Genomic DNA, 26,123 nt, shown 5'->3' with positions numbered 1-26,123 from the left:
TGATCAGAGGGAGGCTTTGGGGAGGACGGAGGCGAAGGAGACGCAGCTGACTGCTTGTCCGTCATGGTAACAGAGCACAGGCACCATAGAGAAAATTGCCGCTCTGATTTTCAAAGAAACCCTGGTGACTCCGCCCCCTACTTCCGGCGGATGACGACCCAACCGCGCGTCCCATAGGAAAAAAGCGCGCTTGCGCACAGCCCGGACATCCCTTTTGCCACACACAACATGGCGCTCCTTCCCGGAAGCGCCACAGCATCTGCCGCCACGAGGACGCCCCGCAGGGATCGCAGCAGCAGCCACCCTTATCCCGGCCTCTGGTGCCGGTACGCGTGGTAAGGAGGGGGGGGCGGGAGCAGGGAGGGAAGGAGCCCGCGTGCAGACAGGACCCCCGTGGGTACGCTGCGACGGGAGAGCCCTGCGGTCAGTTCCCCGGCAGAAGCCTCCCACCGACCGGACTTACCTGGTCCCCGCAGGCTCCTGGCGCTCCTATCGGGCGCGCTGTACGCAGTCCTGACCCCCATGGGTCCGCTGCGGCAGCTCCCCAGCACCTCGGCCGACCGCAGCAGGACCCGTGCCGCTGCCAGAGTCGGCCGGCCGGGCGCCGGACTTGAATCTTCGGCCCATCAGGCCTCTTGGATCTAGTGGATCTCTGGAGGCTCCCTGTTCAAGGACAGGAAACGAACTGATGCGGGGAGAGGTGCCGCCCCTTTTTATTCTGGAGGTTTCCTGTCCTTGAAGGGCGGATCCCCTCTCTCATGGTGCCGTCATGGGTGCTGGAAAAAGTGTTCTCCGCACAAGACAAGACGTCTTCTCGTCACAAAGCTCTAATCCATGTATGGTATTGGGAACATTTCCTACAAGGAGACAATTCTTCATCCTTCATCTACACACGGCCGGTTCTGCTGCACACGCAGTACATTGTATCTGAGCTTTGACTGTTTCTTTGCTACGTTACAAAGATGTAGCATTCCTTGGTAAAGCTACCTTCACGTACTCTTCTTTTTTTTTTTTTTTTTTAAATATTCTTAATTGTAATTTTGTACTTTTGTTTTTTTAACATTCAAATGTTTCGGTTTCAGAAATTGTGTTTTTATGAGGAAGGTTATCACATGATTTGAGGTGTCAAAAAAGCAACAGAAAATGACAAGCAAAACACATTAACGTGCATTTATCAAAAGGGTGTAAATCTTAGATGGTGAAATTAGATATTACATAGTTACATAGGTTGGAAAAAAAGACCTCGGTCCATCTAGTACAGGGGTGGGGAACCTTTTTACTGCCGGGGGCCATTTGGAAATTTCTGCCAACTTTCGGGGGCCACACAGAATTATCAATGTGAAAATGAACCAACCATATTTGGTCAAACAGTTAGTTAACTCACCCCTGTTGTGGTGGCTGGAGCTGCTTCTGTTTTGTGCGGCTGTGATGTTCGGTGATACTTATGTTGCTTCTCTCCTTTCCAGGTTTGTCACGGTCTGGAGCGCAGGCAACTCTTTGTGATAATAAGATTGGTAGACTATATACATCACACAGCAGACACAGGGACTGGTGTATATAAATCACAGAAGACACATACATCACTGAAGGGACTTTTGGCATATAGATCACATAGGAGACGCTGGGACTGCTGTATATACATCACAGGAGACACCTACATCACAGAAGACACTGGGGGTACATACATCACACAAGGGGCTGGGACATGTATATGCCCCCAGCCCCCTCCTGTGATGTATATGATTTCAGCCTCTCCTTTGATGTATATGCGCCCAGCCCCTCCTGTGAGGTATATACCCCCAGCCCCTCCTGTGAGGTATATGCCCCCAGCCGCTCCTGTGATATGTACATCCCCAGCATCTCAAATGTGATATATATACGTCACACACTGGGGTATATACATCACAGGAGGGGTTGGGGCATACACATCACAAGAGACGCTGGGGCATATCCATGCCAGGAGGGGCTGGGAGCATATACATAACAGGAGATGCTGGGGAACACACATTACTAGGTCAAAGGGAGGCATAAGCATTGTTGTGGGACACAGGAGGCACTGGGGGGGGGGCACACACTTCACTAGGGCAGCACAGAGAGCACTAGGGGGGGCACGGACATCACTAGGTATGCACAGGCATCATTCAGAGGGCACAGGCATCACTAGGGGTGGTACACAGACATCACTAAGGGGGGGCACACAGACATCACTAAGGGGGGGGCACACAGACATCACTAAGGGGGGGGGGCACACAGACATCACTAAGGGGGGGGGCACACAGACATCACTAAGGGGGGGGCACACAGACATCACTAAGGGGGGGGCACACAGACATCACTAAGGGGGGGGCACACAGACATCACTAGAAGGAGACTGGGGGGCACAAACAGCACTTGCAGAGCACAGACGTCACTAGGGGATACACTGCACTTGGGGTGGTACGGAGCACTGGAGAGAACTCAACAGTGGGGGTGATCCACATCGCTGGGGAGTCTGCACACAGCACTGCAGTGAGCCCGTTGCATCGGAGAAGGGGCAGAGAGCGGGCAGCACACAGCGCAGGGTGTGGGCTGCACACAGCATGGGGCACGCTGCACTGAGGAAGGGGCAGAAAGCGGGCGGCACACAGCGCAGGGGAGCGGGCTGCACACAGCACTGATTGGGGCACGCTGCACGGGAGAAGGGGTTGAGAGCGGGCGGCACAATGCTGGAAATGGTGAAGCTGCTGTGGGACGGAAGCGCAGAGCGCTAAACCCGCCCACAAAGTCAGTCCTGAGCACGCTGGCACCTGCCAGTGACAGAGCTCATTGGTGCGCGCAAGCAGCTCATGTGAAGACTTAAAGGGCTGGCGCCTGGTAACCACAGCTGTAGTGGGAGCACTGCCACCCCCGGGAATCTGCCCGGGGGCCACATAAAAGGTCATGTCGGGCCGCATGCGGCCCGCGGGCAGGAGGTTCCCCACCCCTGATCTAGTACAACCTTCCTCCATCAATTATATATTTTGTCACTAAGTCATTTATAACCAACAATATTGTGTACTGAGGAAATCATCCAGCCCTTTTTTAAAAGCTGTTCTAGTATCTGCCATTACTACCTCTTGTGATAAAGCAGTCAGACTGTGGCATGCCCTAACTGTAAAGAACCCTTTCCTATTTAGCTGCCGGAATCGCTTTTCTTCCACTCGCAGTGAGTGCCCTCTGGTCCTTAGTATTGTCTTTAGAAGAAATAAGTCATGTGCCAGTCCTTTATATTGACCACACATGTATACATATAAATGAGATCTCCTCTGAGACGTCTTTTTTCTAAGCTAAACATATCTAACTTCTTCACCTGTCATCATATGGGAGGCCTTCCATTCCTTGTAGTAGTCTAGTTGCCTGCCTTTGAACTGCCTCTAACTTCTGAATGTCCTTTTTAAAATGTGGAGCCCAAAACTGGATCCCATATTTCAGATGTGGCCTTACAAGTGATTTATAGAGGGGTAACACTACTTTGGGATCTAATCTCTTTTTATGCACCCTAGAATCTTGTTTGCTTTAGCAGCTGCTGCTTGACATTGAGTGCTGCTGCTCAGCTTATTTGTGATGAGAATACCCAAGTCCTTCTCCTGTTCTGTAGTCCCGAGTTTACTTCCATTTAATGTATACGCAGCTATAGGATTACTCCGTCCTAGGTGCATTTCTTTACATTTATCCACAGTAAATCTCATTTGCCAAGTATCTGCCCATTCTGACATCTTATCCAGATCTTTTCATAATATTGTACCATCAAGGTCAGTTATTAAAATCCTACATAGTTTGGTGTTATTAGCAAAGACTGACACTTTACTATATATCCCATCTACATCATCATTAATAATAAAGAGATTAAAAATAATCGTTCCTAGCACAGATCCCTGCGGCACCCCACTGCTGACTATAGCCCATTTAGAGAATGTACCATTTATGACTACTCTTTATTTCCTATCTTTTAGCCCAGCGGTCCCCAACTCCAGTCCTCAAGGCCCACTAACAGTGCAGGTTTTTGGGATTTCCTTAGTATTGCACAGGTGTTAATGTAATCACCTGCCCAGGTGCTGGTTCCAACACCCGTGCAATGCTAAGGAAATCCTGAAAACATTACTGTTGATGGGCCTTGAGGACTGGAGTTGGGGAACCCTGTTTTAGCCAATTCCTGACGCAGTTGCATATTGTGTCCCCTAGTCCTTGCTTCTGGAGCTTTAGTATAAGGCTATTATGTGGTACAGTATCAAATGCCTTTGCAAAGTCCAAATAAATCACATCAGCTGCATTACCAATATCCTCCAAGAACAACTTTTCCCAATGATCGAGGAGCAATTTGGAGATGAACAAGGCTTCTACAAGCTTGATGGAAACCATGTCACAAGGCAACGTTAGAATGAAGTGGCTCAATGAAGAAAACAATGATATTTAGGGTTCAGGGCCAGGTAAGCTCCCATATCTCAATCTCACTGAGTTCTTGTGGCCAATCCTCAAATAGATGGACAAACAAAATCACAGTAATTGTAACAAAGGCCAAGCACTGGTTGCCATCTGTCAGGACTTGGCCCAGAAACAGATAGCCAACATGCCAAGACTAAGGGGTACTTCTCACATAGCGAGATCGCTGCTGAGTCACGGTTTTTGTGACGCAGCAGTGACCTCATTAGCGATCTCGCTGTGTGTGACACTGAGCAGCGATCTGGCCCCTGCTGTGAGATCGCTGCTCGTTACACACTGCTCTGGTTCATTTTTTGGACGTTGCTCTCCCGCTGTGAATCACACATCGCTGTGTTTGACAGCGAGAGAGCAACGATCTGAATGTGCAGGGAGCCGGCTTCTGGCAGCCTGCAGTAAGCTGTAACCAAGGTAAATATCGGGTAACCAAGCGAAGCGCTTTGCTTGGTTACCCGATATTTACCTTGGTTACTAGCGTACGCCGCTCTCAGGCTGCCAGTGCCAGCTCCCTGCACACGTAGCCAGAGTACACATCGGGTAAATAAGCAAAGCGGTTTGCTTATTAACCCGATGTGTACTCTGGCTAAGAGTGCAGGGAGCCAGCGCTAAGCGGTGTGCACTGGTAACCAAGGTAAATATCAGGTAACCAAGCAAAGTGCTTTACTTGGTTACCCAATATTTACTTTAGTTATCAAGCGCAGCATCGCTTACACGCGTCACTGGGGGCTGGTCACTGGTGAGATCTGCCTGATAGACAGCTCACCAGCGACCATGTAGCGACGCACCAGCGATCCTGACCAGGTCAGATCGCTGGTGGGATCGCTGCAGCGACGCTAAAGTGTAACGGTACCCTAACTTCAGAAGTAATAAAAGTAAAACATTTGCTGATAATTGTACTTCAGTAACAATAAACATCTAACTAAAATATCTAAAACCACTGGAGCAGCAAACTGAAAATTAATATTGTCGGTCTTAAAACTTCTGGCCACGACTGTATACAAGAGATCAGCATGGCCACTCAGTGGTTAAGACAGTTTTACTTTGATTTTGGTGAGTTTTGAACACATACTCCAAAACAAAGCGAGTTTGGAAGAAATATACCGAGAGCATACAAAGACATCCCTATCCGTAGAATGATATGACACTGGGGACAGGGATTGACGGAAATATGTAGCGCCCCTGAGACTGGTCGCTACAGGGTATATCATTATATCCTTCCCGGGCAGAAAGATGTTAATCTGGTAAGTTCTACACACACCTCACACCACCATACAGCAGGGAGAAGCAGTCACTAGGAAAGGGTTAACAATGTTTCTACACACACACAGTTCCTGGCAGACGCCAGGTGGCCTCCACTAATTAGAGCAAGAGTGGTTGCCATAGCAACTTGCAAAAGTAGGGGCACGGGCAGTTAGGAGTAGAGACCATTGCAGTTTCACTTTTAGCCAGACAGAACAAGCTTGGACACAAGACAGAACAGACGCACGGTGTGTAGCTCCCTGAAGGGAGTCTGTCAGGCCTTTAGGGAGGCAGAACAGAGATTTCTGGATGGAACACCGAACAGACAGCACAACCAAGCTGGGGCCAGTAACACCTAGAGAAACGGGACCCGGCACCTGTAACCGTGGACTAAAAGGGGAGCAGTCGCCAGAGCACGGGACTGAGCACAGGAGAGGTACGGAGCCCCAGTTCGGGTGAAGGAGCCTGGGGAGATGGGACAGAGGTCCGACCCACGAGAGGCCCAGGCTGCAGGCCTGTACAGGCCAGGACCGGGGGAGAGTACAGAGTTGTGCATGGAGGAGAGAGGCCACAAATTACCAAACCAGATCCAGCCTCTGACCTGCCCGGGAAGCGACCGGAGTCTCTGATGGCGAGGACCAGCACCCCGGGTGCGATACCACCTGAGCCAGTAAATAAAGTGACTGGAACCCGCACCTGGTGACTGAGTAACTGCCGCCGCCGTTCTCATTAACCTCCTGGGGTACCCCGCTCCGCCCGTTGGGAGCGATACCATCCTGGCTGAACATAACACCTGCCCCGGAGAGAGACTGTGCAGTGGCGTCTAGTTCCTGGTCGCATACCGCAGGTGGCGCTGCGAAGCATCCCCACTCCCCATGCAGTACTGCCCTTGGGAGAGGAGTAGTCGCAGGAAGGGTCGGCGGCGGAGGAGGCCGAGACCCCAGTCACCACTGCAACCGGTGATACGCTTCCCAGGGGCCCGTCACACTCCTTCCATCCACATCTGTACTGTTTGTTTGCTGTTTTTGTTTAACATGTAGCCGACAGGGTCACGGAGGCGGGTCAGGCCAGTCACAGCTACCCCAAGGAACCACTGGCCCGGTGACGAGTACCCTAAGGCCCCGTGGTACGCTACAAATACTTGTGTACAGCTATACAGAATAGGCTAGTCACACACATGGCCTATCTAATGAGTATATATAAAAACAATAAAACTTGTAAATAATTTATTGTATCTTTTACGGATGTTTTCCATGATAAATCCACCGTCCAGTATTTGACAAAGAAACCTTTTCAGTCCTCCATTACAGTAGACAAGAGTGGATGAAGCCTTCGGATGTGCACGCATTAGATTATGGGGTCTGCAAATTTTAGCTTGTACATTGGTTTCTATATATTTCCAATAATAGTATCAAGAATTATTTCCCATGAAGATGAAAGTCAAATTTGGTTGAGCGCACGAGTCTTCACAGGTCTCCTCTCAGTTACTCCATTGATGTCTCAGTTCTGATTGCACATGGCTGAGTTAGCACCTGCAGTCTAGCAGCCATGATGGTAGAAGGGTCATTACAGGGTTAAAACCGATCTGCTGCTCTGCTTGCCACTGCGCGTATATTTCCATAGACTTTAGATATGGGGCTTCCTGTTGGGATGAGAAAATTAAGCAATTATAAAATCAAAAGTGAGGAGACCACGACCCCATTATCCTCCAGTGCTGTCATATTCCAAAACTGCCACCTCCCTGGAGGCCCAGAAGAACAAGGTGTTCAGTGCCCAGAGACACGGCCGAGGTAAGGGAGGCTGAAACCTGAGCAAGACACAGATGCTGACACCTCAAGACTGGGCCAACCCAAGGCACTGAGCAGCCCATAGCACGCTTACATAGCAAACCCTCAAAACAGCAGACCTCATTACTAGAGCTGTAGCACCCTGGTCCAGTAGTGACGCAGATAGTATCGGGCACCAGACCATTGACGTGTAAACCTTGTATCTCCCGGGATCCCAGGCTCCGCTTCTGATTAGTAGGCCTGGCACAAGGTAAGATGTGTGTCATGCCCCAATCAGGAAATTGCATGGGGCCTTGTAATCAGGAGGAGGTTGGCAGTGCTTTGGGCAGGTGCACCCAGATACCCACTAGTGATGAGCGCACCACCATGTACAGGTGCTCAGTACGTGTATCAAGTATAACAGAAGTCAATGAGAGACTTAAAAAAAAAAATGCTTAAGAAGATCTTCTGGAAAAATTCTCATGTTCCTCATTGACTTCAATTATTCTCGATACATGAGTCGAGCCTGTCCGAGCGTCTGACTGCTCTTTTCATGCACTCAAGCATGGTAGTGCTCACTCATCACTTAGTGCACGTGCTCACGATCAGGACCCGCTGTGTCCTAGATGCAGCAGCTCCTGACCTGAAGGGCCGCGAGGCTCCTCCGCAGGAGACCACAGCTGCTGGTGCCCACAATCAGGGCTCGGGGCGCTGCGGTCTCACTTGTATTCTGAAAACAGAGAACGCTTGCGACTCTGCAGCAAAGAATTGACAGGATTGCAGCTCAGAAAGCCGCATCACAGGTCAGTGTTCGCTGCAGGCCATACATGTAGTGGGCATGGGATTGCTAATAATCCCATCCACTGTGCTTGTGCTGTACAACGCAGCTGAAACACACTGCAGCCAAAACTCTGCAAACACTGATCGTGGGCACACACTCCAATACTAATATGTCCACTGGACCAGGCTCCTGCAAACTGTATTTGCTCAACTCTACTCATTACTATTCCATCTAGTGTCCAGCTTACAGTGAGGCCTTACAACACTACATCATCCTATGCAACTTGAGGTGCAGATTAGACAAACTTATCAAAACACAGGCTACGACACACTTAAATTTAAGATTGGCTAGTCCAAGCAATAACCGGTAATGTCAATTCAGAAGAGGATGGCAAGAGCCCCATGAGACAGACGCAACACGAATGTGTTATAGGTAAAAGGAATCTGTCAGCACAAAAGAGCTACTGAAACCAAGCACAGACGCCCGATGCATCCAAACCATTCAGCGCACCTTCCCACCAACTGGTCTTCCCCCTCTATCCACACCCTCCTGCTCTTAGACAGACAGCTCTGGCTTTTGTAGGAGCCAGAGAAGACAGATAGATAGAAAACAAGTAAGGGGGAAATGTGTAATGAGCTGCTTTTGGCTGCACCAAGGGTGCCCTGAGCGCCGGTGTTTGGTTTGAACAGTCATTGTGCTGGCTGAGACTCCCCTAAAAGCCCAAGCGCTTTACCTCTGGGAAAGAGCAAATCACCCAGAGAAAGTTAAAGCAACCGGATATAGAAATGCACAATTGCATGAGAACAGTAAATAGTGAAGGTGCCGATCAGGAGCAGCCATGTTTGTAGTGGCAGATCCTTACCCAGAATGAGGTTACAGATCGCCGTTCTCGCCATCTTGATGTTTTGAAACGATCCCAGAATATGTATTTTTCTATAATAAACAAAAAAATATATTATGTAATTATCAGGATTATATTTCCTGAAAGGCACCAGAACCAGATCCAATAGGGCTAGCAAAGGCCAATGGCCATCTGCGATAGATCCTATATTCGTGCCTAGCGGGAAGGTAGCGATACAGCAATGCTGCACTGGTGAAGGAACATTTCCAGAAAGTGACTGAAGAGGATTTTATAAAATGTGAGCAGATCAAAGCTAAAATGACTCCCACTGCGCCCCCCACTCTCGCCCAAGCAAAAGGGAACCTGTGGGCTATTTCCCTGCAGACATTGCAGTGTATACTCACGAGTCAGCCAGAACGATCCTACTCCTGGTCACATTTTCTATGGTGAACTTTGTCTTCCCTCCTTTTCCAGCTATTCTTCCAATAGCACGAGAAAGATGGTCTCCTTTTAATGGCTTGACTGATGATGGGGAAGGGGAAAAAAAAAAACAAAAAACAAACACCTTTAATATTACACAAATACCAACGTCATGCATCAAGAATCTAGTGTGTATGGGGGCTCCTGAAGGCTCTCCCCGCAGGTGTTGGTGGCAAACTGGTATCAGATACGATATCTGTCTACAAGTTTTTATGTCTGTCTTTGGTCAGTATTTTATCTCAGTATTTGCAGCCAAATATATAGAGCGCCCTCTGAAGAAGAATCATGCACGAAACGCGCGTCGGGGTATGCAGCAAACAGGATCACCAGACCACATATTAAGCTAGCGAACTTTTTCATACATTTCGAAAAACAACTAGTTTCTTACTATGATTCAGTTATATTTACTACGTATGTCCGGATCTTACTAGGCACCTTAAAAGATTGTACCAGAATACTGACATTTGTTTTGATATAATTTTACATATTTAAGAACTCTGGTAATATTTAAATGGTCGGTAATTGCACTATGCACCTTTAGGTCCTGTTTCTCTGCTGCTAAAATAAGGGTATATCTTTCTATTTTTTGCAACACAATATGAATGGTTTTTAATATAATTCTTTAATAAAATTTTGGCATTTTATATTCACACAGTTGTTATGGTCACTATCCCTTTACTTCGAGTGCTACATGCTTGCTCTGAATTGGGGATTTTTGATTATTAAATTCCCTACGGTGACTTTTTGTGGAGTTTGTGATTATTGAAAACCAGGAGTGGGTAAAAAATACAGAAGTGGTGCTTGTGTTTCTATTATACTTTGCCTCTGATTGTTCTATTTCTGGTTTTAGCTTAAAATACTAAGGTAAAAATTCACTAAAACACTCAACCTGTGCATATGGCAAGTATTATTTGCTAAAAATGTCATTAAAATTTTTGCACAGTTTGCTTTCAATCGCTGGCTGTAGAACGAGTTAACTGAGAATGTGTCAGTAAGTTCCATTCTGACTGTCCGATGGGAGCGTTTGCAACTCTTATTTGTCTCTCAGCTGATTTATGACCACAGACCAAAGTGGAATATGCGGGGAAACAAACAAACAGTCTATGTAAGCTGACCTGTACAAAATATTAAACATAATGCAATTGCAAATTGATTTTTAACCAAAAATATATACTGTACTTCTGAGAAAAAACTAAATAAATGCCCCTAGTGGAGAATTCTATTAATGAAGTACCCATACAGGAGGGGGAGGCGAGCGGAAGCCATCCTACGTGTACATGTACGGCTACTCCCCACCGACTGGGGAAGCAGCTCAACAACTCACCATCTGTGACTTCAAACGATTCTAAGAAGAGATCATCAAGTCGAACCAAAGCCAACGCATCCTGGAGAAGACAGCGAGCATTAATAATCCGAAAATGGAGGCCGCGAGCCTCAGGAGAGCGATGCCTCCCGTCTGCCTGGTCTGAAGGTCGCTGCGATCAGATGCAGAGGCTCAGTATTATCTTTGCGGCGGCCATTAGCTGGGTTGGTCCTGGACGTCTGCGCACACTGCAGGTGTCAGACAGCTGTCCCATTCATTATACACATTTCTCAGTGTGACCAATGGCCAACACCAGCAGGTCCATGTCCGTAGAGGTCCCTTCACGGCCCAATGCACAAGTGAGAATTAAAGGGAACCACCCAGCAGTATTTTCATATATAAAGTAAAGCCAGTGTTATACTGGTGCTAGGATGCTGAATGTAAGCATAGCTTTTGTTCAGAGATTTGATGTTTTATTTCAGAAATGTGTAAGTAAAGTTCCAGCAAAGCACTGCTATTTGATTGACAGGTGCAACAGGAAAGGGATATGTGGGTCAAATCTTGCTATCTATTTCCGTCCCTGTCTGTGCGCCAGAATTAACATCTGTGGGAGGAAGGCCAGGCAGACAGACGGGCGGGAATAGACAGCAAGACCTGACCCACATATTCCCTTCAAGTTGCACCTGTCAATCAAATAGCAGTGCATTGCTGGAACTTTACTTGCACATATTTCTGAAATAAAACATCCAGTCTCAGAACAAAAGCTATGCTTACATTCAGCATCAGGTGATGCTTTTGATTTTCTTGCGCTTCGCACAGCAGCTTTACCTCGTGTTTAGTCTTCCATAAATGTGACCATACACATCATACACAATCCCAGGAGTAACATCTCACCTCCACCTGGAAGCCCAGGATAAAGGCCTTCACAAAGTCCGCTGCTTTCGTTAAGGCGCCGACGTCTGTTGTCTCTTTACAAGTCTGTAGATAGGGGAGGGGAAAAAAAAAGTCACCATTTCTAGGCGTCATATAGGAAATAAAAGGTGTCAGCCCAAAATAAAAGCTGGAAGTGTGAAAAATAAGATAATTCTCCCCTAACGGCACCTGGATCCAGCACAGGCTGCAATGTGGCTTGTGATTGGCTGCAGCGGTCAGGTGACATGCAGCACAACACTGGATGTTTTTTCTGATCGGCTGCAGCGTGAAGTATGACGTATCAGAAAAACCATCTAGTGTTGTGCTGAATGTCACCTGACCGCTGCAGGCAATCACAGTCCGCAGTGGTCAGGCATTTGTTGTACTGCGACGTCTCCACTTCCTGTCCTGGATCCATACATCTAATCTCCTGAGCAAGCCTGTATTTTACTTCTTGTACATAAACTACATCTGGTCATTAATGGAGTCCTGGAAAAAGCCACGAGGACCACGGAGGTCTGTAAAATCCCCTGAAGACTTAGACCGGCCGGCGGCACACCGAGCACCCGCTGACACAGGCCAGACAACTATGCCAACAATGGATACAACTAACGAGAGGTCCACAGCAACAATGTACTCCACTTCAGTCAGGATTTCTGGATTATCAGACGGTGGATTAAAGCACAGAACATTGTATAGCTTGGCGCCGCTCACCCTTATTTCCACATTTCTTGTTTTCAGGTTGAACCGCACTTGGAGCTGTAAGTTTTCTACGATGGGAGTAAAGATCTTCATCCAGTTTTCTTTCAGAGGCGTGTACCTGTGAGACGGGACCGGGATCGTCCGCATCTCATCTTTGTCTCCCTGAGGAGAGAAATGCAAGATTATCCCAAAATCAGAAATACTCCTGCCCCTCCCCCAGACGTTACTCATCGTTACTTGTATGGAGTGAGTGGAGGGTAGTAACACCGCACAATAATGAGAGGGGCACAGCTGAGGCCGGACCCCACAAGCCCTTAGGTCTCCTTCAGACGGCCATGACCTCGGATCGCAGTACTTGGATAGGCCGCACATCATATAGGTGGCTAGCCTGGGTTGGGCCAGTGCAGGCAACGCCATCCGAGATTAGACTGATTGCCAAACGTCTGAAGGAGCCTGAAACTAAACAATTCTCCAATACTTCTTACATCAAAGCCGAGTGATTAGAGCAGGAACAAGAAGAGCAACGGCGCCCAACAAAAGACAGCAAGCAGAGGTCCGAAAACCATCAGGATATGATACAGAACCATGTAACGTTATACAATCTGCTGATACGAGCACTGAATATCGCAGTGTGCGGCACTAGAGGATACAGAGCCGCCCAGAGCAAACAAAGGACCAGATATAACAGACGCCGCACTACAAGACCCAGCCAGGCCATAGGAAACATCAGCTACTAAATACTCTGTCCAGGGTCTGCCCCCAGTGTCATAAGGTGAAGAGGCGCTGCTGTGTGTGACGGGCGGGACACGTCAGAAGAGGGTCACATTTACAATATTTAATGCTTATTTAAAGACTTCTATAGCCCCTTAGCAAGAAAGTGTCATCATGATTTAACACAGTAAAGATCTGGCCCTGATGGGGCTGTTGTACTGACTCCAGAGTTGCCTTCAGAGCTGAAATCCGCAGCCTGGTTCTTATTTCATTCATGACATAGATTTTAGTGCAATATCCTCTGTCTGTGCCTCAGTGTAGGACTGTGGGTCCGGCCCCCCGTGTTTGTATGAGCTTTTTTATATTACGTGCTGGCACCTCCCGCAGCACATTCCCCTCTCGGCGGTCTTCATGCATGAGCACAATGACATCTGACGGTCTCCAACAAAATGGTGCCGCAAGCAGCACATGTGCAGACAGATCTCAGCTAGTCATTGAGCCAAGGTGTGACCTGCACGAGCTGCTCACAGCAGGAAGCACAAGAAGGACATGGCCCTAACACATATATCAGATTGTTCCTTAGGCTAGTTTCATACTTGAGTTGAACGGTATCCGTTACATTGCGTTGTGTGACTGATGCAACAGATGCTGCAAAACAACGGAATCAGTTTTTTTTTTTTTACAGTTTACCAGCGGCAGACTATTGTGAACGATCAGCTGATCGCTCCCGGCCGCCGGGTGATCAGCTGATGGTTCGGCCGCGGAGAATGTGTGCGGGGGGTTGAGTGCGGGGTGGGTGGAGCTGAGCGGGGCCATGGCGCTGAGGCGGACAGGTGAGTGTGTGTGAGTGCGCGTGCGTGTATATACATGCGTCGTGGTGTGCGGGAGGGAGTGGAGCCAAGCGGGGAAGTGTCAGGCTCCCTGCACACGTAGCCAGGGTAAATATCGGGTATAACTAGGCAAAGCACTTTGCTTGGTTACCCGATATTTACCTTGGTTACAGGTGCAGGGAGCCAGAGAGAGCATGCACAGTGAAATAATAAGGATTCCGCTGCTCAAAAAACGTTACATGCTGCGTTCCTCCCGCTGGGCGGAAACGGAGCGTCGCCCAGCAGAAGCAACACAGGTCCTTTTGGCACAATCCATCATCCATACAAGTCTATGGGAAACAGCGGAATCAGTTAACGGATTCCGCTGTGTTCCAAAAGGGCGGATTGTGACGGAAGGAAAACAACGCAAGTGTGAAATTACCCTCACACAGTAAATGGTGATGCCCGGCTCCAACACCTCCACAGCGACGTGCTGCCCGTCTTCTCACAGAGCGGTGTGGGCTATACACACGCACCTATACGAACGCCAGTCATTGATTGCTACCGGCAGCTAAATGGTATCAATCAAAGCCGGCTCTGGTTGCTGCTGATCATGTCAGGCAGAGATTACTGGTGCAACCTGTGCCCACCAGCACCGGCTGCCCTCGCGCGGGGCGCCCCCATTCTCCTCAGACATCATCATTGATGCCCCCACATACCATCAGTTTGTCCCCAGATATCGGTGGGAAGCTCGGCCTCTTCCTGGGCTGCTCCCCGGTCTCCATGGGTCTTTCCTCGGCCGCCCGCCTCTTCTTGCCCTTCTTGGTGACTGTGGTGAAGGCCTCCCCGGCACCGGCCGCGCTCTCCGTGTCCATAGTTAGAACTAAAAACTACGTCTCCTCCACTAACACGTGCACAGCGGAGACATCCGGGGAGAAAGAGGCGGGGCTAAAGCATTAGGCGAAAATAGATCATTTTCACAATGATGTCCCCAGAACAGGCCCTCACGAACGCTTCACCTTGTACCACGTGAGTGAGCTGTTCAATTATTGCCTATTTATTAATATATTCATTTTAAATACTATGTAAAAGAAAACTGGATCTTATAAACTTCAACACATTTTTTTTATTTTTACAGCACGTTATTTATGTGATAAAGGAACAATATAAGAAAATATGGCGTTTTTATTGGATAATTTTCAACAGGCAGGAGGAGGGCAGCCCGAGGCTTCAGCTGGGGTTGTAACGTCAGGCGTGGGCGGAGCCGGTGTGTTTGGGTCGCTGATGAGTGGCTCCGCACGTCTGTACGGTTGCATCGATGTCGTCGCCGCTGGAGAAGCCGCAGATTATTGCTCACGCCCAGAAATCGGTGAATTACACCTTGTTCGATTGCAAATGGATCCCGTGCAGCGCCAAGTTCGTGTGTCTGGGAAATCTAGCGAGGGGCAGCGGGATCCTGCAGATCTATGAGATCCAGCACGGGGAGGCCAAGCTGCTCCGGGAGGTCAGTACCGGATCGCGGGCTCCGCCATCTGCAGGCAGAGAGGCGCAGTGTGTGTGCTGTGCCCCGGTGTCAGGCTGGTGCGTTGTCAGTGTATACACGTTGTCATGGTAACCAGCAACTGCCAAGATGGAGGAAACAATATGATAATGATAATGTGATCAGTGCTGATAATATAATGCGGTGCATCAGCTCCGCTATGTACAGGGATGGGGGGAGCCTAAAAGAGTGCACAGATTCTTTCTGTGAGGTAAAACATTTCCCTGTCTGTAAAAGTATTTTACATCACAGAGAATTATTTGTGATCCCGTTCTGTAATGTCTGTATGCTCTCCCTGCCCAGGAGCTGTGGTATGGTCAGACTATGTCCCTGTACGATCAGACACGACCATTACACAGTACATAGCAGGGGCACATATATAACATTATCTCAACACAGGAACATTTTTTTAAACACATCCAATTGTGGAAATTATTAGTATTAATAGTTATTATTGCAAGATCTATTGATTATTATGAACTTTGTTCGAACCCCTTTAAATCCCCCTCCCCCAATCTGCGTATCCAGTTGTCACAGTAGATATGGGGACCAGCTCGGTACAGAGGTCTGCCTTGTGCCTCAGATGAAGGAAGGCATAAGATCACACACATCAGCAGACTTACTCTCTAAGGCATGGGTTGGGAATCTTTTTGGCTGAGAGAGCCATGAACGCCGTATATTTTAAAATGTAATTCCATGAGAGCCATACTCACCAGGGGGAGCAGTGGTGGAGCGGCTCAGAATGTCCCAGGAGACAGGGTAGGCGATGCTGCGGGCACAGAAGAGAAGGTGCCGCAATTCAGGAGGGTCGGCGATACTGCTGCTGGCTCGTGTGTTGTCATGGCGGCGGGCTGCTTTGATTCTCCTGCAGTTGACGAGATCGACTTCAAGAAAATGGCCACGGCGCGTGCATAGATCGTTGTGATGGACTTCAAGAAAATGGCCGTTGCGCATGCACAGATCGATGTGATGGACTTCAAGAAAATGGCCGCTGCACCTGCTCAGATCGATGTGATGGACTTCAAAAAAATGGCCGCTGCACGGGCACAGATCGATGTGATGGACTTCAAGAAAATGGCTGCGGAGTCCTATCTGTCACACGCTGCCTCCACGGCCATTTTCTTGAAGTTGATCAACTGCGGGAGATTTAAAGTAGCCAACAGATCAGTGATGCTCGCCGCCGCAAAACCCCACGAGCCTGCAGTATCGCCACCACTGCCGCCTCGGTAAGCCATGTGCGGTTTGTAAGACGCACCCCCGTATTTTCTTACAAACCAGAAAATACGGTTTTTTGTTTGTTTTTTTTTATTAAAAAAAATTATATTTATTATATTTATCTGTGAGCCATATGCAGCCATCAAAAGAGCCACATCTGGCTCACGAGTTTCCTGACCCCTGCTCCAAGGCTATGTGCGCACATTGAGTATTTGTTTGGAGACGTTTCTGCATCTCTTTGCGTGTACACGGCCTAAGTATGACAGCAGTCCCCATTTATTACAGGAACTAGTACAAATGTATCCTTTTTGGCTGTACCAAAGAGATAAACTACAAAACGTAAGCGTTCTATTGGTTGCATTAACCTCTTACTACTGAGTGGACGTATTTCACTCTACATCATTGGATCTTAAAGGGAACCTGTCAGGTGCAATATGCACACAGAATCACGAGCAGTTCTGGGTATATTTTGCTAATCCCTGCCTAACCGTCCCTGTATCTAGTATCATAGATAGAGATCTTTAGAAAAAGTATTTCTAAAGATCTTTTACCGTATGCTAATGAGCACAGGGACTAGTCCCAGGGGCATTATATCCCCAGAGTAGTCCGCCCTCTTTAGCATGGTAGCACGCCAACAGGGGTGTACTTACATGCTATACAATGCAGCATCACGAGCAGTGCCACGCGTACATGTGTTTGCTGTGACCGCGCTTCTGAATGCACGGCACTTTATTTATTTACAATGTATATACAGTAGATTACAAAAGTGAGTACACCCGTCACTTTTTTGTAAATTTTATTATCTTTTCTTAGGACAACACTGATGATATGACACTTTGATGCAATAAAAAGTAGTCAGTGTGCGGCTTGTATAACAGTGTAAATTTGATGTCCTCTATATAATTCACACAGCCGTTAATGTCTAAACCGCTGGCAACAAAAGTTAGAACACCGCTAATAATTGTTGGTCTACATAAAGATGGCCGAGGCTATAAGAAGATTACTAACATCCTGAAACTGAGCTGCAGCACGGCGGCCAAGACCATACAATAGTATAACAAGACAGGTTCCACTCACAACAGGCCTCGCCATGGTTGACCAAAGAAGTTGAGCCTGCGTACTCGGCGCCATATCCAGAGGTTGTCTTTTCAAAATAGAAATATGCTGCAGAGGTTAAGGGTTACATGAACAACAAAGAAAAATGGAGTTTCCAAGTCAATTAAAATTGTAAATTTTATTTCATCACAAAATTGAATAAATTAATTACAAAAGATCATATACAAAAGTACATTACAGAAAAAGTGATGCAAAAGAAGGGGAGGAAAATACCCCCAGACAAGGTGATATGGCTACAATTACATGTGTGGGTTAAATTTTAACCTTTTTCAGGAAGGGTACAATCCAATTAGGGGTGCTTCACACACAGCGAGCTCGCTGCCGAGATCGCTGCTGAGTCACGTTTTTTGTGACGCAGCAGTGACCTCATTAGCGATCTCGCTGTGTGTAACACTGAGCAGCGATCTGGCCCCTGCTGCGAGATCGCTGCTCGTTACACACAGCCCTGGTTCGTTTTCTTCAAAGGCGCTCTCCCGCTGTGACGCACACATCGCTGTGTGTGACAGCGAGAGAGCGACAAATGAAGCGAGCAGGGAGCAGGAGCCGGCATCTGGCAGCTGCGGTAAGCTGTAACCAAGATAAACATCGGGTAACCAAGGTGGTTACTAGAGATGAGCGAACCGGTCGCGGTTCGGCTCGAGGTCGGTTCGCCGAACGGGGGTCCCGTTCGAGTTCGGTTCGACGAACCGAACTAGAACCAATAGGCTATAATGGGAGGCAATCACAAACACATAAAAATGCATGATAAATGTACACAAACAGTTAATAAACATTGCCATAACACTTACCGGTCCTCGCGATCCCTCCTGCACTCTGTCTCCTGCCGCTATTCCATCCGATGATCGCTGAATCCTCCCGGTGACCTGCACTGCCAGCAGTGATGCAGGACCTATCGTGACGTCAAAATAGCCATGTGACCAGTCACATGGCTATTATCTCATTGGTTACAGACTGGTCACATGACTATGACACGTCATGTAGGACCTGCGAGTGCATCTCTCCGGTACACGGTGCACATTTGTGTATCGCCGTGTACCGGCGATATGCTCTAGCACACGGTCGACTCCCCGTTCCGTTAGGGACCGGCTGACACAGCCGGTCATTAACGGAGATCACCGTTGCCATAGCAACGCAGTTAGCGGTGACGTCACCGCTAACCGCGGCTCCGGGAGCACCGTTGCTATGGTAACGCGTCTGTCAGCGTTACCGCTGTTACCGCTAGCAGCACTGATCACTCACGGAGTGAAGGCTGCACGCTGCTTCCCGATTGTAGTGAGGATTGTAGTGAGGATGAGGTGCCCCAGCCCATCAAGTGACGGGCTGGGGCACCTCATCCTCACTACAATCCTCACTACAATCCTGAAGTGCAGTTTCTTCAAATTCATTTAAAGGCACTTGGAACGCTGAAATTGCTGCTTATAATTTAAGCCTCTATTAAAAACCTCTTATCAGCGCTGGTTTATTGGGGATTTATTGGGCTGACAGGGGGTAATAAAGATGGAGTCTCTAATGTGTCTGTGTATTTATTTCTATTAAAGTATTTTTTCTCTGTGTGGTGTCTTTTTTTTAACCCTTTATTGGAGATTCTTAATGGCCGGGTCAAACGTGCCTGACATTAAGAATCTCTGGCTTAATACTAGCTAGTAAAACAAAGCCAGTATTAACTCATGATTACCCAACAAGCCACCCGGCTCCAGGGCTGTTGGAAGAGTTGGATACAGCGCCAGATGATGGCGCTTCTATGAGAGCGCCATTTTCTGGGACGGCTGCGGACTGAAATTCGCAGCAGAGGCGCCCAGAAACCTCGGGCTAACCTGTGCTGCGGATTCCAATCCCCAGCTGCCTAGTTGTACCCGGCTGGACACAAAAATGGGGCGAAGCCCACGTCATTTGTTTTTTAATTATTTCATGAAATAAGTGAAATAATTAAAAAAAAAAAGGGCTTCCCTATATTTTTGGTTCCCAGACGGGTACAAATAGGCAACTGGGGGTTGGAGGCAGCCCGTAGCTGCATGCTGTACCTGGCTAGCATACAAAAATATGGCGAAGCCCACGTCATTTTTTTGGTGGGCAAAAAACTTCTGCATACAGTCCTGGATGGAGTATGCTGAGCCTTGTAGTTCTGCAGCTGCTGTCTGCTCTTCTCCATACAGACACACAGCAGCTGCAGAACTACAAGGCTCAGCATACTCCATCCAGGACTGTATGCAGAAGTTTTTTGCTGAAAAAATTATGTGGGCTTCGCCATATTTTTGGATGCTAGCCAGGTACAGCAGGCAGGTACGGCTGCCCCCAACCCCCAGTTGCCTATTTGTACCCGGCTGGGAACCAAAAATAAAGGGAAGCCCTTTTTTTATTATTTCATGAATTTCATGAAATAATTAGAAAACAAATGACGTAGGCTTCGCTCCATTTTTGTGTCCAGCCAGGTACATCTAGGCAGCTGGGGATTGGAATACGCAGCACAGGTTGGCCTGAGCTTTCTGGGCCCCACTGCTGCGAATTGCAGTCTGCAGCCGCCTCAGAAAATGGCACTTTCATAGAAGCGCCATCTTCTGGCGCTGTATCCAACTCTTCCAGCACCTGCCTGCTATACCTGGCTAGCATACAAAAATATGGCGAAGCTCACGTCCTTTTTTTGTAGTTTTTTGGCCAAAAAATTAAAAAATGCTTCCCTGGATTTTCCATTGCCAGTGAAGGTAACACCAAGCAGTGGGGGTTAGCAGCCAGTAGCTGCTTGGATTACCCTTAGCTAGCAATACAAAAAATGCAGCGGGAGCCCATATATATTTTTTTTAATTATTTATGTAAATAACTAAAAACAAAATGGGCTTCCCTGTATTTTGATTGCTGGACATCACAGTGCTGTAAAAATAAATCTTTAAAAAAAATGACGTAGCGCTTCGCGGTATTTTTGATTCTCAGCGCAGATAAAGCAGACAGCTATGGGTTGCCACCCCCATCTGCCTGTCGTTGCTTTGGTTGGCAATCAAAATACAGGGAAGCCCATTAATTTTTTCTATTTAAAAAATAGTTAAAAAAAAAATGACGTTGGGTCCCCCCATTTTTGATAGCCAGCTAGAGTAAAGCAGACGTCTGTAGCCTGAAAACCACAGCTGGCAGCTTTACCGTGGTTGGGGATCCAATGTGGAGGTCCCCCCAGGCTCTTTTTTTATAATTATTTTATAAATATTAATAATTACACAAAAAAAGTAGGGTCCCCTCCAAATTGGATCACCAGCCAAGGTAAAGCGGACAGCTATGGTCTGGTATTCTCAGGGTGGGAAGGTCCATAGTTATTGGGCCTTCACAGCCTAAAAATAGCAGGCCGCAGGCACCCCTGACGTGGCGCATCCACTAGATGCGCCAATCCTGGTGCTTCACCCCAGCTCATCCCGTGCCCTGGTGAAGTGGCAAACGGGGTAATAAATCGGGTTGATACTAGCTGTAAAGTCACCTGAGATCAAGCCCAGCAGTTTGTGATGTCATGGCGTCTATTAGATACCCAACATCATAAACTGTCAGTACTAACAAAAAAAAAAAAATCGACAAAAGAAATTTATTTGAAAAAACAGTCCCCAAAACACTTCCTCTTTCACCAATTTATTGTAAGAAAAGAAATAAAGGGGTCCCACGACGACTCTGGACCGTCTAGAATATGGGGGGGAGACACTCAGGGAACGTATCCCCCATTTTCTAGGAGTGCGGACCCTTCATGTGAGGAGTGTGGGTGCAATGAATCTGCACTCACTCTCCCCGGGTCCACAGCAGCAGAGTCCATGTCGTAATGGTTGCTACCAAAGCTGCAATGCCCTGCTCATGAGGTAAGGGCATGCCTAATCAGGAGAACTACTGTAGAGGAAGCTCTGCTCACTGGTATATAGGTGCTCAGAGGTAATAATAGATAAAATTAGTGAGTAATCTCGGCACTCTAAATCTCCCAGACTAAGTCAGTAAGTCACAACGGATAGTAATGCAAAATCACTCTTTATTGGTCCGTATTAAGAAAAAAAAAAATTTCATAAGCATATATGTTTTTGTCCAAAACAAGTTACAAATGACGTTTCGGCCTGAGCCTTCGTCAGATTGGACTTATCTGCATGTAATCATGAAAAATGACAATAATCAGTATCACATAAGAGTGAGAGAACAATAACATAAACTCGAACAATGTAGAGGTACAATTGGGATGCAGCAAAAAAATTGCAACACAGCAAGAAATGAAACACATGATACAAATGTCATAATACAGTACAAGGACAATATAGTAATGACAAATATGGGGTCAGAGTAGGCTTAGACAGCTCTGGTACGGAAAAGATGTCAATCATAAAGTAACATGTGCAGTAGGTGTAGAGCTACAGTATGCATGGCAGAGCTAATGGGTAGACCGACCATAGAAAAAGAACGGAGAAAAAAGTGGAGAAAAAAGTGGAGAAAAAAGTGGAGAAGAAGTGGAGAAGAAGTGGAGAAGTGTTTGTTCATGCCAGATGGGAGATAAATAATTTTTTACCGGCGCTGTCATTTACTGTAACGTGATCATCGGTGTACGGTGTATACCTGTGATCACGTGAGCGGGGACCAGAAAAACCGTCCTGAATCATGATCTCCAGGGTCTCAGCTAGCCCTGAAACCCTGGAGATTTTCTGACACTGGGGGGCGTTATTCACTTATTTCTGCCTGCTGTTTATAAACGGCAGATCAGAATAAGGCTACATTAACACGACCGATCCATTTTTGTGGTCTGCAAAAAACAGTCCGTTTTTTTTCACGGGTGCATCCGTGTGGCATCCGTTTTCGTTCCGTAGACGGTCCGTATGTCATCTGTTTGTTATCCGTGTGCCTTCCGTTTTTTTTGTGTACTGCAAAAAAACAATGAGGGTAAATGCATAAATTTACCCAGGATCCATAGCTTCATCCTACATGAGGCGGTCACATGTTCACTCCAGTGCCATTTTCTACTGCTTTTCACAGCGTAGAGCGCTCTGGTGATTTTCTTGTGCTTGTGCACTTCATATCAGTCTTTTCTGTCATTATAATGGCAGAAAGACACATAATGTCCCACTCTCCTGCATTTTGTAATTTTGCACCCTTTGGTGCCTTTCATGTAGCACTAAGGGGTGCTTAGCTTTGTATTTAGCCAAAAAAATGAAAAAAAATAAAAAATGACGTAGGGTTCCCCCTATTTTTGTAGCCAGCTAGGGTAAAGCAGACGGCTGCAGCCTGCAGGCCACAGCTGGCAACCTCACCTTGGCTGGTAATCCAAAACTGAGGGCACCCCACGCTGTTATGTTAAATTAAATAAATAATTGAAAAAAAAAAAAAACACGTAGGGGTCCCCCCAAAATTGGATCACCAGCCAAGGTAAAGCAGACAGCTGGGGTCTGATATTCTCAGACTAAGGAGGTCCATGGTTATTGGACTCTCCCCAGCCTAAAAATAGCAGGCCGCAGCCGCCCCAGAAGTGGCGCATACTTTAGATGCGCCAATCCTGGTGCTTCGCCCCAGCTCATCCCGCGCCCTGGTGCGGTGGCAAACGGGGTAATATATGGGGTTAATACCAGATGTGTAATGTCACCTGGCATCGAGCCCTGGGGTTGGTGAGGTCAGGCGTCTATCAGATACCCGACATCACCAACCCAGTCAGTAATAAAAAAAAATAGACGACAAACACATTTTTATTTGAAAAAACACTCCCCAAAACATTCCCTCTTTAACCAATTTATTAGAAAGAAAAACAAATCCAGGTCTGGTGTAATCCAAGGGGTTTCCATGATGATCCACACTGTCCCAGTCAATGAAGAGCAGGATGTTCCCCATTGGCTGGGAGAGCAGTGCAGTGACCTGAGCTAACATCAATGGGTCAGCCCAGGTCACTGCAGGGGATGACAAGTGCTGCTGTCAGCGAGGTACATTACCTGCGCTGATCTCCAGCACACTGACAGCACCTGTCACTGAGTTCAATGACCGGCGCCTTCACACCAAGTATCGCGAGAGGCCCGTGACGTCACCGCTAGTCAGTCTCGGGTCGGAAGCGAGAGGTGATGTGACAAGCAGCGGCCATGGAGGACAGTGACAGCGCTGAGGTCGGGATGGCGGGACTTCATCACCGCAGGTAAGCCGAGCGGGACCGTGTGTGTGTGTGTGTGTGTGTGTGTGTACATGCCGCGGGCAGGAGGGGGCGGAGTGAGGTGAGCGGGGAAGTGTGGGCTTCCTGCACGTAACTAGGATAAACATCGGGTTACTAACCAAAGCGCTTTGGTTGGATACCCGATGTTTATCTTGGTTACCAGCTTCTGGCAGGCTGCCAGCGATGGCTCCTGCACACTGTAGCTGTAAAAAGCCCTGCTTTTTGCTGCTAGAACTGTTCTCGAACGTATCTAGAACTATCGAGCTTTTGCAAAAAGCTCGAGTTCTAGTTCGATCTCGAACAGCCCCCAAAATCACTCGAGCCTAGAACTGGAGAACCTCGAACCGCGCTCAACTCTAGTGGTTACCCGATATTTACCTTAGTTACCAGCCTCCGCAGCTCTCACACTGCCTGTGCTGCCGGCTCCGGCTCTCTGCACATGTAGCTGCTGTACACATCGGGTTAATTAACCTGATGTGTACTGTAGCTAGGAGAGCAAGGAGCCAGCGCTAAGCAGTGTGCGCGGCTCCCTGCTCTCGCGGTTATGATCGCTGCTTCAGCTGCTGTGTTTGACAGCTAAGCAGCGATCATAACAGCGACTTACAAGGTCGCTGTTACGTCACAGAAAATGGTGACGTAACAGCGACCTCGTTGTCGCTGTCGCTTAGTGTGAACCAGCCCTTACAACTGCATTCCTATCAGCAGTGGATTAGTCACAATGGACATTAGTAAACTGCAGTTATTTGCTTACCCATTTAAATTCACAATTGTCCCCACAGGAGGTTAATGTGCCCACCAGAGTATAAAGGTGGCTTTACACACTGCAACATCGCAAACGACATCGCTGTAACGTCACCGGTTTTGTGACGTAATAGCGACCTCCCCAGAGACATTGCAGTGTGTGACACACATCAGTGACCTGGCCCCTGCTGTGAAGTTGCTGATCGCTACACATCTCTCAGGACCATTCTTTGGTCCTTTGTTTCCCGCTGTGCAGCATGATCGCTAGAAAGTCTCAGTGTGTAAAGGGGACAGCGACTTCCCTTTCAAAAAGCTGCTTTACAACATCCCCAATGACTAGCTAGGTCGTTCTGCAGGTCCGGATCGCTGTTGCGTCGTTGGCCAGGTCTGCCTGTTTGACAGCTCATCAGAGACTTTGTAGCGATCCCGGCCAGGTTGGGATCGCTGGTGGTATCGCTAGAAAGTCTCAGTGTGTAAAGGGGCCTTTAGGCTATGTGTCCACGCTGCGGAAAATGCGCGGATTTTGCCGCGGATTTCTCGCGGAAAAGCCGCGGATTTCCCGAAAATCTGCAGCTCAGGCACCTCCCAGCCATTTCTATGGCATTTTGGAAATGCTGTGCCCATGCTGCGGATTTTTTCCGCAGCGGATTTCGTGCGGATTTTGATCCGGAAAAATCTGCAACATGTCAATTATTGTTGTGGATTTTCATCCGGATTTTGGCTTTAAAATTGGGAAAAAAAAAAAATCCGCACCAAAATCCGCATCAAATCCGCAGCAATTCCGCGGTAAATCCGCGGCAAATCCGCACCTTTGAAAAGTTGCGGATTTTGCGGGAAAGCCGCGGATTTTGATGCAGAAAAATCCGCAGCTACATTCTTCCGTGGACACATAGCCTAATAGAACCCTCCAAATGCGCGTTTTCACATCAGTGTACTTCACCGCTTCATCAGGGAAGGCATAAATGAAGTGGTGAAGTACACTGACGCGAAAATGCGCGTTTGGAGGGTTCTATTATACTCTGGTGGGCACATTAACCTCCTGTGGGGACAATTGTGAATTTAAATGGGTAAGCAAATAACTGCAGTTTACTAACGTCCATTGTGACTAAGGCTAAGTTCATATTTCCGCTAAAATGTATCAGTCACAATCCGCTGCTCTTGTAAACAACGGAATCCGTTTAGCGGATTCCGTTGTTCCCATAGACTTGTATGAGCAGCGGATTGTGACTGATAATGCTGCGTTGTGCCCTCCGCCCGACTGATCAGTCGTGGAACGACTGACCGCCAGGCGGGAGGAACGCAGCCTGTAACGTTTTTTGAGCAGCGCGATCCGTCGGATTTCGCTGCGCATGCGCTCTGGCTCCCTGCACATGTAGCCAGCT

At 47.8% G+C, this 26,123-nt stretch overlaps 2 protein-coding genes across 2 annotated transcripts in view; one reads left to right on the top strand and one right to left on the bottom strand.

The window, feature by feature from the left end:
• Positions 1 to 6,905: 6,905 nt before the first annotated feature.
• On the bottom strand, positions 6,906 to 14,989 carry PNO1 (partner of NOB1 homolog). Its single transcript, XM_075339270.1, has 7 exons — positions 14,719 to 14,989; positions 12,492 to 12,641; positions 11,760 to 11,843; positions 10,887 to 10,947; positions 9,487 to 9,604; positions 9,104 to 9,174; positions 6,906 to 7,336 (listed from the first exon to the last, which is right to left on the bottom strand). Exons 1-7 carry the CDS (start codon positions 14,872 to 14,874, stop codon positions 7,269 to 7,271), a joined length of 708 nt encoding a protein of 235 aa, XP_075195385.1. The 5' UTR covers positions 14,875 to 14,989; the 3' UTR covers positions 6,906 to 7,268.
• A 255-nt stretch (positions 14,990 to 15,244) lies between these two features.
• Positions 15,245 to 26,123, top strand: part of DNAAF10 (dynein axonemal assembly factor 10) — a 90,529-nt gene continuing 79,650 nt past the window's right edge. Inside the window, exon 1 of the mRNA XM_075338055.1 lies at positions 15,245 to 15,503. Within this exon, the coding sequence (XP_075194170.1) occupies positions 15,318 to 15,503 (186 nt within the window). The 5' untranslated portion in view covers positions 15,245 to 15,317. The remainder of the gene's footprint in view (positions 15,504 to 26,123) is intronic.

The sequence above is a fragment of the Anomaloglossus baeobatrachus genome, chromosome 3, assembly GCF_048569485.1.
Source record: "Anomaloglossus baeobatrachus isolate aAnoBae1 chromosome 3, aAnoBae1.hap1, whole genome shotgun sequence".
In the NCBI taxonomy this organism is placed as follows: domain Eukaryota; kingdom Metazoa; phylum Chordata; class Amphibia; order Anura; family Aromobatidae; genus Anomaloglossus; species Anomaloglossus baeobatrachus.
Note: the sequence above shows the minus strand (reverse complement) of the source record. Positions and strands in the feature narration are given on the sequence as shown.